Raw genomic sequence first — 12,512 nt, 5'->3', positions numbered from 1 at the left:
TTCAACTGATGATCTGCACCGTTTGCGCTATTCGATGATATGAGACTAAACTTTACATTGAATTTGATTTACATGTTGAGGGATTAACCCATCCCATCCTCTACGCACGATAGCAAATAAACAGGACAAGGACGAACTATCTTAGTGACGAATGTAACAGACTATTCCAACAAAAAAAAAAAGGGAAAATACAAATAAAACGAAAATACTGACCAACGTCCGGTTGTCGGCCTGACAAACAGAGGACTGCTTGTTGCAAAGCGCGAACCTACAGATGGTAATACTGTTCCGGTATTCCGGTTGGGTGTACCGACTATACGGCACCGTCGCCTAATAATTAATTGTGTTGCAATTTGGCCGCTCATTTAAACAGCTGCAGTCAATACACCGAGTTGTGATGGTCGTAATTGTGCGCGTGCAAGTAGGAGGGCATGGTTTGATTCAATTCGGATGCTCGGCGCCGTAGGGCCGCTATGCTGTGACCTCGCCAAACATCGTCATCTCCGTCAGGGGTACCACCGGCCGACAAGCTCTGACAGTTACCGATTCCATGCTGATTGGGGCCGGGCTGAGAGTGGAAGAAACAGAAGGGAAGGATTGATTACATAGATCGTTTAGGTCTAAATAGAGAGTACTGGACGTTTTTTTTTTGAATTATTTAAGCGCCAGTTCGAAAAATACAAACTTACCATTTCACCATTGGCCGATGCATCGTTCTGACTGGCACCTTGTGGCTGCTGCTGCTGTTGCTGCTGTTGCTGCTGCTGTTGCTGATGCTGTTGCTGCTGAGGCTGATTCGGCTGCTGGCCACTATTTGCTAGGGGTGGAGTGGATGGTGAGCAAGCATTTATGTTGGGCGGGGTGGACGTGGGTGAACCTCCCGTGCAGCCTACACCGCCAACCGAATGTTGGTACATCATCGTATCACCTGGGGGAAGGCAAAAAAGGTAAATTTCACTGTAGCAAACATGTAGAACTGGAGATCTCTTCTTCAAATCCACATCCAGTTTAGGTTGACCGAGCGAATGGTTGAAAAACAAGAAAAACAACCATCCAGACGTTCGTTTTTAGTTTAAATAAACAACAGTTGCCCGTCAGCATCCGAAAAAAAAAACCTTTTCATTCTCGTCCCAAACCATTCGACACCTTCCTGCCTTGCCTGCGATCGCCTGCGAGCGACAGTCAAAAACAACCCCGAGCAGTCGTCCTCGTGGGCAAGACAGCTCGTCGGTCTGGACGAGCATGAATAATTTTGTGTCGATATGTATTTTTTTCCTCTTTTTTTCTCATTTCATTTCCAACCCTCCCCGGCCTAACCTCCGGCAGGAAGGTGTTAATGGGTTCCGCATACCGGATGGACCCCGTGCGTGCAGCAGTAAGTCGTGACGAGAACGTTGTCCAAGCGCGGTTGTTTAGGGCGTAAGTGGTGTAGCGGACAGCCACCGTACCATTATACACTCGGCGATGTTCGTGTGTTTGACCATTATGGTGAGGTTTTAGGTGAGCCAGCATACACCCCGGTGTTGGTGTTCTTCTGCATGACCTTGCAAACGTGTTTTGAAATTAGGACCAGGAAAGGACAAAGCCGAGCGACTACTCCATTTTCTAGCTTGCAGGGTTGAGGGTTAATACATAATGAAAAAGGCTTTAGCGCTTCGCTTTTCTGTTCGTTTCTATGCAATCGGAATGAAAAATAGATCATATCTAAAGAGATCTCGTATGATCCTTGTTTTGGCGCCGTAATGTATGCAATCGTGTGTGCGTCATGACGGCTCCTGTAGTAATAGTGCTGGTGGAATTGCCATTAAAACCAAAGGATTAGAAGCACTCGAAGTGTCGTCTTCCTGACAGTTGAATAAGAAATGATGCGACTTTAAAATAGTTGCATTCTATTTACGAACAACCCAACAACCCGGTTGCCTTCCAATTGGAGCCTTAATTGGACTGGAGGTGGGAGTTGTGACACCTTCGGTTGCATACATAAATAGATGCTGAAATTTGTATTATTCATTGAGGCATGCTACAGTTAAAGGGTAGGTTAAAATAGCGCAACAACTTGAATAGTTAAAATACTGTGGTTTTGGTTTGATTTTGTTGCTGTAGGACAATTGGGTAATTTTAAGTCTTCTTGAACGTTAGAATTGCAATATTATCAATCCAATTTCAATAATAAAATAAATTAAAAATTTTTTTTTATAAATTATTAAGCATAACGGCATGTAACCGAATTGTCAACACCATGTGTGATGACTGAAACAATGAACATTAGTAATGAGGCATTTTCTCCTCACTCTTAGCTTTATCCCGGGCATGATTTATAATGTTAAAGTGGCTGTGTATACCACGATACTAATATTAACAATATTGTAAGGTTTAATAAAAATGTATTCATTACCTTTTTATTAAACCTAGACTGGCCTGGACTTCTCGAAGTTGTAACAACAAAAGAGTAGAGTCAACAACAAATAATATCTCACTTCTCGTTCATTTTAAAGATTGCAATACGAAGTATGTTTTGTTATATTGTCTTATAATTACTATGCCTAATCAGTGGCGGGAACGGAGGCGGACTGAACGGCCGTGGGGCCCCGAGTTGGTAAGAGGCCCGAATCCACAAAATTCGATAGAAGATACGATTTGATGGGAACCCTAACTCGCTGTGCATAAGGCCGGTGTCACAGCTCCATCGCTTCGATTTTTTTTCGCATGGTGCATTCAAAATTTTAGATAAGATTTGACCGATGCCAAAACCTTGTGATTTAATCGGAAGGTTCGGAAAGCCATGCGACGAAATTGGAACGATGTAGCTGTGCCACCTGGCTAATGGACACCTTTGTTTTTCAGCATAAAAAAAAACTATTTGTACAAAGTAACAAAGAATAATGTTTACCTCAGTACTCAGACCCAAGCCAACCCTGCGCTAAGTCGTTTGGACAAGTAAGTAAATGCTGAAGAATAATTTAACAGTAATTTGCACAGACACATATGTTAAAAAACATTGGACGTACAAATGAAAATAGGTATCGCATAGATAAGAACACATACAGCAAAGGAAAATAGATTAAAATCACCTGCCATTATACGTTACGAAAAAATGAGATTGTGGAGTAAATTTTCAATGAATCGGTTTATTTTCTATCGAAAAATTAAGTGGAACATTTTGAAATAAAATATCATTGGATAAATAATTAAATAATTTCTTATTTGCCTCGTTTAGCCAGCAAAGCACATAAGACCATAAGATAAAGTAAGACCGTTTATCTGTTTTAAAATTTAAAAAAATAAATTCTTTATAGTTTTGGGCATCACCTTTTAGCTTTTCCAATGGTAGAATTAGTTAGCTCTGACAATTAAAAAGTTAGTATTTTTTAGGGTCTCAAACTATGTAAACTGTTTAAGTTGTTTGATTCGTAAGCTATCATTTATGAACTTGGGGATAAAAACCAAATTGCCATAGATAGTTCAGATGGTTGATGAACATTCTACGAATGTCGTTTTAATCTATTGTCCGTCACTGTTTAATAAGCTAATAATTGTAGTTATTGAAAGCACCCATGTAAATTTACTCCATTGAACACTTATTAATTTTTGAAGGAAAACCCCGTCTAACAGTTTAAGGAAGATGACCCATTTGGCGTTTGCCGCTAGTAATTACCTAACGCGTTCAGTCCATAGTTATGATACCCGCCGGCTCCCATGGCCGAGGATATGTTGATGCCCGAGTTAAGCCCCGTGTTGAGCGTTGAGGAAAGCGAGGATGATTGGTTCAGCTGACCGAATCCTGCACCAGCACACCCCATTGGTTAGTAGCATTAGACAAAGGTAGAAGTTAGTGGTGTGTTAGTATTCATTTGAAATTGTTTTGCATTCAACAGCCAAAATTTTTAGTACAAGTATAAGATTTGGTTTGGTTTTAGTACAGTGAACATTTGTACGTACCGGCCGTCATGGGATTAACACCAACGCCCCATCGATCGCCCCCGAACATTGACGTACCGCATAAGCTTTCGCTCATGGCTATGTTGGTTATGTTGGCCCCGAACGGGGGTAGTCCGTGTGAGGGTAGCAGGGCTCCTGAAGCAGAAGGAAAAAAAAACGCAAATAGAATTTGCTGTCAAAGTCTAAAGAAACGCTGTACTTACCCGGTGTGCGGAATACGTTCGTGGTCTTCTTTCGCTTTTTCCACTTGGCTCGTCGATTCTGGAACCAAACCTAGGCGCAAGAAAGGAACACGAGAGAGGGAGAGAGAGAGAGAGAGAGCGAAGAGTGAAATTTAGTACATCATTCCTTACACAGCAGTTCATTAGGATGGATTCAACGGAATGTGATTTTAATAAATTTTAACTACCGCTTTACAAATCTAAAGTTCATTAACAGTTAAAATAATGTACAGCGCGAATAAAAATGCGAACCCAGCGAGCAACACGGCAGGGGCACCAGGCAGGGGCGACCAATAGTTTTTCCACCCACCGAAAGGACATTTTTAATGCAAGGGAAAACCCCAGATCCGGTCGCTTTGGTACCGGTGATTGTGTGGCTTGATGAAATTGAGCATTTTTTTTTTTTTGCTGGTTGCTGGTGTACAGTGGGTAAAACATCTTTTTGTTTTGTTTCTGTTGTCACATGTTGTTGTTTGCTTCGTGGTGTCGATCTCTTTTTACGGGGGTTTTTGCGTTTTTGTTTCACCGGTGCGTATCAACACGGTTGGTAATCACGTGCTATTTATTATTCACTGTTGTTTATCATTACGATTATGGTTATTATGTATGAAATTGCAGAAAATGGTACCGTGCGGTGGCAGCACGATGCCAGTTATGAGGTTCAGTTCCCATCGGCTACAGTTTAAAGTTAAGGGAGGACACACCGACAAAAAAAAAAGTCAGCCAAGAGCGTGGCATGAGATTACAAAATGGGAAAGGCAACAGAAAAAAAAAGGCTGTGGAAAATGTTTGCCAATGTATCCTCGAAGGGTGACAATGAGCCAACTGGTATTGAGTGTTAGCGTCAGTGCAATGCGGGTACGGCAATGCAACGCGTGTATACATTAAAGGACACACAGAGTGAAAAAAGAAAAAAACTGTAGAAATTTCCACAAGTTGTGAAAAAGTGGCACGAATTTCCGTTCACTTTTCTAGGACGAACAACCACGCGCGCTTTCGACATAATTTTCTCAACCACTTTAGGTTAAGGTTGCTCGGTCGTACAAGTGCAGTGGGTAAACAATGATCTATGATAATGATGCCGGTTTATGACTTCGACATTTTGCGAAAAAAAGCAACATCTTGGGTGTAAAAAAAAAATCTCTGAATGAGATTGACTCCTGCCAAGAGTTGGCTTCTTTTGCTTTGCAGATTTTTCCATTACGCCAGGGTACGACACTGCTACATTATCATGCATGCAACGAGGTTCTCTCCAGGTCCGCTTGGTGCTTGGTTTTGGTGGATGTTTTTCTTTGGATTTGCTAAATTTAACAAAGATTTTCCACCCTTCAGAAATATGCTCGCCTCCACCACCAGTGTAGGGATAAACTAATTCAACTTTTTAATCGAATGCAGGGAGGAAAACTGCATATTATAAATTCATGATTCAGTCTTTGTGGACGCGCACGCAGGCAAACACTGTGCAATGATGACTGTGCTCGTTGGTGCTTTAATAGGGTCCGTTGGTGACCGGCCAAACGGCACTTTTTGGTGCGTGGAAATGAGGCAAGTCATCGGCCAGATAGGTAAGATTATTAATTCTTAATGTATAGTTCAAACACGTATTTAAGTTTATTTTGCTTTGATTCGTTTGGATAGATTGATAATTGATAGCTTTTATTTTGGTGATGCAATGTTTATTATAGAAAATTATAGCGCACACAGTTTTGTTGGATAGAATGTAGAGTTTTTTTATGTATTTAAAAAAGTTACATTTCTAATTTTTAGCTAAACATTTTAATTTTCATTTAATTTTTCATATCTTCCAAAAACCATAAATGCACAGTTATGGTCCCTTCAGTGAAGCTATGGCAAAAGTTGTAAGAGCACAGGGAAAACAATTGCTTGATTTCAATTGTAACATATGCGCACAAAAAGAAGGAGCGCCAGCGGAACCGATACGTGGCATGATAAAACGTTTCCGAGCAATACGAAAAAAAGGCAAAACAAACAGACAACCCTAATAAGTGCGATGGAGAGAGGGAGAGAAAAAGCGGCATATTCCAAAAACCACCGTATCATCGTTTTATTGTATCTGATGAAGCATATTTTACCCTCGCGTTACCCACTGATATGGAAATGAGCAGGAGCACTAATGAGAAGGAGTGAAGGCTGAATGGGCGCATCCTAGGCGTGAAAAGTCATCCGCCATACGACTTTGATTGACTGATTCCGAGGGGCAAAGGATACGGGGAAGGAGCGGTGGAAAGGTTTGACGTCCGAAGGGACGTGCGGCGTAATGGCAAGGCCGTACGGCAAGCAAGGTTCTTAATGGTGGGTGTTTGGGTGATTTTTTTTTATAATCCGTTTCAGTTTAGCAAACAACCGCCTGATACACGGTACCAAAAACGGTGCATCAAAAGTAGTTGTTGCACTTACGAAATCTAAAAAATATTAAAAGTTGTAAGGTAAACTCAGAAATCCTGATTAGTTTTAGAAAAAAATACAAAGATATCTTAACACTCCCAGGTGTTTGAGCCTGTTCCATGTGTGTTGAAGAAAATGTCTTAAACAATTTTGTATTAATTGTAGTTTTGTGCCCAGTGGCGGATTTATCCCCTCAAAGGCCTTAAGCGAAATGGAAGTTGAGGCCCCTGCCACATTGAAGGTTCTAATCCGGTCACTATGTGTGCCATTCTGGCGTCTTAAACCTTGGAGTCCCTGAATTCTTACGCCCACCGTTAAACCATGTGGCGGTTTAAGGCTTTTAGAGGAACGTGCCGTGGGAATGGAGTTAGGCCTGGTGAAAATATTGACTTTATCCACATTATCGACTGTGTGACCTGATCTGGGACTCTGTTGGCGAATTTAACCTCTTCAGCCCATGATATTGGGCTAGTATGTGCTTCCGTCGGACGAAGTCCCTCTCACGATGTCCATTGAAGTAGACTCCTTCAAAGATAGACTTTGGGCGAGGAACCATTCATGTGGCGCCCATCTACAGGCTTCCTGTGCCCGCCTATTACATCTATCCGGAGCCCGCCACTGTATCTGGGACTCTGTTGGCGAATTTAAACTCTTCGGACCATGGTTTCGTCCTAGGACATGCTTCCTTTGGACGAAGTCCCTCCCACGATGTCTCTTGAAGTAGACTCCTTCAAAGAGGGACTTTGGACGAGAAATCATTCATGTGTTGGCTTTCATGAGGCTTCAGGCACCCGCCTTTTTCATCTACAGTTGCAGCACTGTATAAAACCCACCACTGGGAATGGTTCTATTATGAAATTAAATCTTTAGCACCTTGGACGATTGTAGGCTGACTTCAGGAGGGTGAGCATTGCCAAATATATTTTTTGCTCTAAATATTTTTAGCTTGGTTCATATGCACAACATCCATAGTCGGTTTAATTCGATGATTACTATGCATTCATCTTGAACTCCATAATTTGACAGCGTACCCAGTAGCAGATCTCTTCGAGGCTCCTTATACGATACGAATACAGTGAATGATGTTGCAGATTGTTACAGCTAGCAAACAAAAATATTTTAATACAAGTTAAGCAATGATTTGATAATAATCTTTGTGAATAATCAAACATGTTTACTCATCAGACATGTTTCAGGGCTTTCTCAAAAATACTATTTTACCGACCGGTCTGTTCTTTTAGGCATCTTATTGTTCCCACAATGATTTAAGATTCAATAGTGTGCCTTTTGGTTGTTTACTCTCGCTGAACATTGGTGCAAAGCAGTCGTGTAGTTTATCCATCGCATCATTTCGTTTTCCCAATAATAGTACATCCCAAATCGAAACATGGCACCATTTCTTGGCCCCGGTTCGATACCATCCCTCCCCTCGTACGGTAATTTATGTCTCTCACTCAGCACGCCAAATGCGATAATAATGTTGTCAAACGGAAAAAAAATCATTTCTCACTCGCGCTGCCCGTTTATGGTCAAATATCGTCAGCTCGGTTGCGTGCGCGGTACGCTGTTCCAGCATCCGTGTTGGACGTGCACAAAGACACAAACATACGCCACTGGGAGAGAGTGGTGGTCCCATTTCGGCCATCAACGGGCCAGGGGAATCCTTTCCATTTATCTCCGACACTCTTTGATGGTGGAGTCCGAATGATTAATTACCCGTCTCATTACTCCTGCTTTTTGATACACATTACGGGCACCAGCTTGACTCAGAGCTCATTCAATGATGGAAAGGTGCGAGGGTCCGGGGGTGATGTGGTTACATCCGGTGGGTAAAAGATGAGCTTCGTGTGTGGTGTGTATTGTTGAACTGGTTGATGAAAAATTTCCTTTCCGATGCACACAGATTATCGACAAAGTACAAGGAATTTAAGTGTTGTGACTGTCCGATAAACGACAATAAAAGAGTAAATAATATAATTTAAGTATAAAATATCACCCTAAGATCACCATGAGGATCACACAAAATTAGTATCAAGTATTAGTATAAAAAAAATCCAAGAAGAACAGGTAAGAGCTTAATTGTTTTCAGTAGAAAATATATTACAATAATAGTTCCTTCCTTCACCATACTAACTGCAAATATTGCAAGACTAAACTAGTTGCGAAAAAACTATCACAAAATGCTTTCTTCAAGTGGCGTTAGTGTCCTTTATTGGTGGCATGTACTTTGCCACAGGACAGTACGGTAGACGGTTTTATCCACCTCCTTCACCTACTCCACCAACCCTGGTAAAGCCATTACAGCCGGCGCGGTAGAAGTGATAAAATATTGGCCCTCCATTTCTAGGACTTTACTGGTGACTTTCCCGGTTTTGCCGGCCGTAGATATTTACGTTGGTTCGTACCGGGCAGGGGGGGTTAGGATTTGTTGCTGTTTGCCGAAAACGTACCACGACCAGAAGAGCGTTCCCAATTCCCAATGGGCGGTTCCCGGTGAGGTTACACGTAAAACTACTTTGGTTCCGACTGAAATATAAATGATGGAAATAAAAATCTGTCTTTGGGCAAACAAAAAAGAAGCGAACCACCAGCCGTCGCTTAAACTGTGTTCGGTCGCACTTGGCATGATTTCGAACGGTTGTGTCCTTACCGGGTGGGCAAAGTGAAAAAGTCAGAATCGGGCGACACCAGATCATCCATACCGAAAGGCTTCGGTTCGGAAAACAGTATTGGTCCTGCGAGGACAGAAGAAATTTAACGACAAAATAGAGCGATAGGCAGCCAAACACAGCTAACGGGTGTTGGACGCGACATTGCCGAAAACTTCAACAACCAATCCATCTGTGAAAAGTGACGGATGATAGTGATGGAATAGGTTTTGAAAATGTATGTACAAGCAGCAACCACTAGTTTTGGTAGGTAAAGCAACAATTTTGCTACTAAGAAAATGTGCGTCTATTGTGTGTTCTTGGTTTTTTAGTTACGGTGCTGTGAAGTGAATGACATCAAAAAAGGCTGCAAACATTCCCAAGGGACGGTGGCGAGAGTTGCATGACAAAAACATTCTTTGTGCATTATGCCTTGCGGTGACAATGGAGACACCTGTTTGGTATTGCAAAATTTTTATTTCTTCTTTATTATTGTAAGAAGAAGTAGTTCTGCAGATGAAGAACAAATTGAGGTTAACCCCTTAAAGTTTTCCCTTTAAGTGAGTGTTTAGAGTCATGCAAATTAAGTTTAAAGCATTAGAATTGCATGAAACAATTACAGGTAACTTTGAAAGAGGATTTTGAAATGATAAAAGAACTTAAAGAACTGATATTTTTGTAATAATCTCTTCCAAAACACGTTAAAGACCTGTAAATGAAAATCCAACCTTAACTCGTTTTTCGAAACATCGATCCGTTCACCAATTCACCGACGGCATTTGCCGGGGATCCTTAAAAGTGAAATGACCGGTCCGGACTCGCGCACGGGCTGGACCTGTTTTAGACCGGTTCATGCCAAAGAAACGCCGATCCAAATGCTCGCACACCAGTGGCGGGGAATATGGGTGAGTAAATAAAGCTGAAACTAATAAATATTTTGGCAGGTTGGTGTGAAATTGTGTACTAATGACGCTACCATGTCGTGGTGCTGTTGCTGCTGCTGCTGCTGCTGCTGCTGGTGCTTCTGATGACCTGCTTTGTTTGGTGTTCGGGGGTTGTTTTTTTTCAGTTTGTGGATTTTTCCAGCATGCTTTTTTCGGCTCTTTGTTGCCCTGTGGCGTTGTATTTCTTCTGCGCATCATCTAGGCAGCTGTATTGAGTGGCAGGGAACGGGTATGCCTGGGAAGCCCAAAGTTCAGAACTGCTCAGGATTTTAGGGTTTAGAACATTGCCGCACATACAAAGTTTTCCAAATAATGTTTCATAAACGAATGAGAGATTTTAGATTAGATTTGATTGTCCAACTGAGAAGAGTGAAATTAATTTACTGTTCAAAGGGTTTCAATCCATATAACGGAATAGTAGAATCATTTAGGATAATATTTCCAATAGTAGTAGTAGAGGGACTTTGAACTGCCGTGTGCAACTTTACAATCGTACCATGGAATTTTGCATTCATTGATGGGACTTTTGCGACTGTAGATTTTTGAAATGAGAACTGGTTAAAAGAAGCTGTGATAAAAACAGCTTTTTAAACTAATTTTTTGCGTTAAACCCATGCAAATATTAATAATACGGCGTGCTGATGACAACAAATTATTGGATGGCAATTTTTATTTTGCTATTTTAACATGAGAACTCGCTCGGCAGAATATCGACAGCTGATTGCAAAATAGCAACGTTGAGTTGTAATTTTCCCACATCAACTGAATGTTGTTGTAAAAGTATCATTTACTGTGGGGTAAACCGCGAAGCAATTAATTCAATTTAAGCAAATTATAAGCTAATAATAATGTGTCATTTCAATCAAAATCGAATCGATCCTTGCTAAAATGCACTCATAATAATGCTAGCAAATTTATATTACCTGTTAATTAAGAACAAATAAAGCTCTGACCATCTTCAAAACACACAGAAAATATCTTGATTTGAGGGTTATGAATTCTGCAAAAGGTAAAATAACTAAGAGATAATCAGTGCCGCACGAGCGATTACAATTTGCAACAAAAATAGTCGACGGCACACTGATTCAGCTTAGAGTCCCTGACTCTATTTAATAAACTTATCTTTTAATTGATTTGCAACAAACTTTTATTTGGTAAAAAACAAAGGCAGATTCTGCACCAAAGTCTTGGCCAAGAAGTTGTAAAGTTTTCAGTTTATTTTTGTATTTTAGCTTCTTACTAACGACACAATGCCAAAGCCAGATGATACGAAAATCTTCCTTCTTCTAAGATTAAAACAGGCAAAACAAAAATCTGCCGAAAACTTTTCCATTCCCGTCATACACCAGCACAGTTGCAAAAAAATTAAGGCAAAAAGCTTTTACGGCAAGAAATCTCTTATCCCGCTCTGCAAAATGGTTCCGTCAGCTGAAAAAGAACACAGGGCGGAAAGAAAAAAAACTACAGGCCATCGCTACGAATCAATGCGAATGGGCCCGCGCATGCTTCTGAAAAATTCATTCTACGTTTCTACTCGAGCTCCCCAGCTCGCCAGCCAGCCAGCCAGCCAGCCCGAGCACACCACTCGACTACTACTAAGCATTCTTGGGGTGTGGATTGTCCAAAATGGCGAAAGCTGGAAAGCGTCCTACCTCTTCCGGCTATGATTTTCCGTACGCTCTCTTTCTAGCGTATCTTATCTCCCCACCCCCTCAAGGAGGGTCGTTCGGAAAGGAGAAAACTTGCTTTCTGCGTCTGTGTTGGTGGTATCGGTGCTCCGGTGCACACTAACACTGCCGCATCAAATACAAGCCGCCTGCTTGAATGGCTTCAATTTTCCAGCAATCGCTCAACTGGGGCTAAAGTTTGAAGCGTTGCCATCGCCACGGTAAGGTGCTTCGGACCATCGGAAGGTCTAGCGTTTGTCCGCAATTGTTAAGGGCGACCGTACGCAAAGAGATGCCAATTTAGCCGGTAAGATTTCGAACCGAAGGACACTTGAAATGGTTTCCGAAATATGCGATCCATTTCGCAATGGTTTTCAACGGTTTTATTGGTCGCAGGGTAACGAGCAAAAGTCTTAGATAATGTTTTTCTCTGAAAATGTTTTTCGAGTAGGATTGAATATTTGGGGATTTTTTGCTCTTCACTTTCGTCTTAGAATTTGTTAATCTTTTCCAAATATTTGTAAAAAGGGTAGAGTTCCCGGTATTGTAACGTCTTCCTTACATCTTTTCGACAATTTTAGCTAAATTGTTGAAACACAAAACATTGTTAAAACATTCTAAGGATACTCTAAGAAGCGTAAGAAAAGTTTTATTTCAATTTCAACAAAGTCGTCGCAACAATTCCAG

The 12,512-nt window shown here is 41.3% G+C and overlaps 3 protein-coding genes across 6 annotated transcripts in view; all 3 read right to left on the bottom strand.

Moving 5' to 3' along the window:
• LOC126562961 (charged multivesicular body protein 5) overlaps nt 1–12,512 on the bottom strand; it is a 225,250-nt gene that overhangs the window by 2,878 nt on the left and 209,860 nt on the right. The gene's annotated exons all lie outside the window — the stretch shown is intronic.
• Nucleotides 1–12,512, bottom strand: part of LOC126563202 (28S ribosomal protein S17, mitochondrial) — a 130,404-nt gene that overhangs the window by 106,761 nt on the left and 11,131 nt on the right. The window lies entirely within an intron of this gene.
• The window catches only part of LOC126562400 (homeobox protein orthopedia), a 42,331-nt gene continuing 30,157 nt past the window's right edge, over nt 339–12,512 (bottom strand). For 3 of the 4 annotated variants that reach the window (XM_050218905.1, XM_050218907.1, XM_050218906.1), the window contains exons 4-8: nt 4,143–4,212; nt 3,940–4,074; nt 3,656–3,781; nt 690–928; nt 339–568 (exon numbers count right to left, since the gene is read on the bottom strand). In XM_050218905.1, coding sequence (XP_050074862.1) covers nt 380–568; nt 690–928; nt 3,656–3,781; nt 3,940–4,074; nt 4,143–4,212 — 759 coding nt within the window. In that variant the 3' untranslated portion in view covers nt 339–379. The remainder of the gene's footprint in view (nt 569–689; nt 929–3,655; nt 3,782–3,939; nt 4,075–4,142; nt 4,213–12,512) is intronic. The other variant, XM_050218908.1, reaches the window with a different exon arrangement.

The sequence above is a fragment of the Anopheles maculipalpis genome, chromosome 3RL (assembly GCF_943734695.1).
Source record: "Anopheles maculipalpis chromosome 3RL, idAnoMacuDA_375_x, whole genome shotgun sequence".
Taxonomy (NCBI): Eukaryota; Metazoa; Arthropoda; class Insecta; order Diptera; family Culicidae; genus Anopheles; species Anopheles maculipalpis.
The sequence above is the reverse complement of the archived record's forward strand: the minus strand, read 5'-3'. Positions and strand labels throughout refer to the sequence as shown.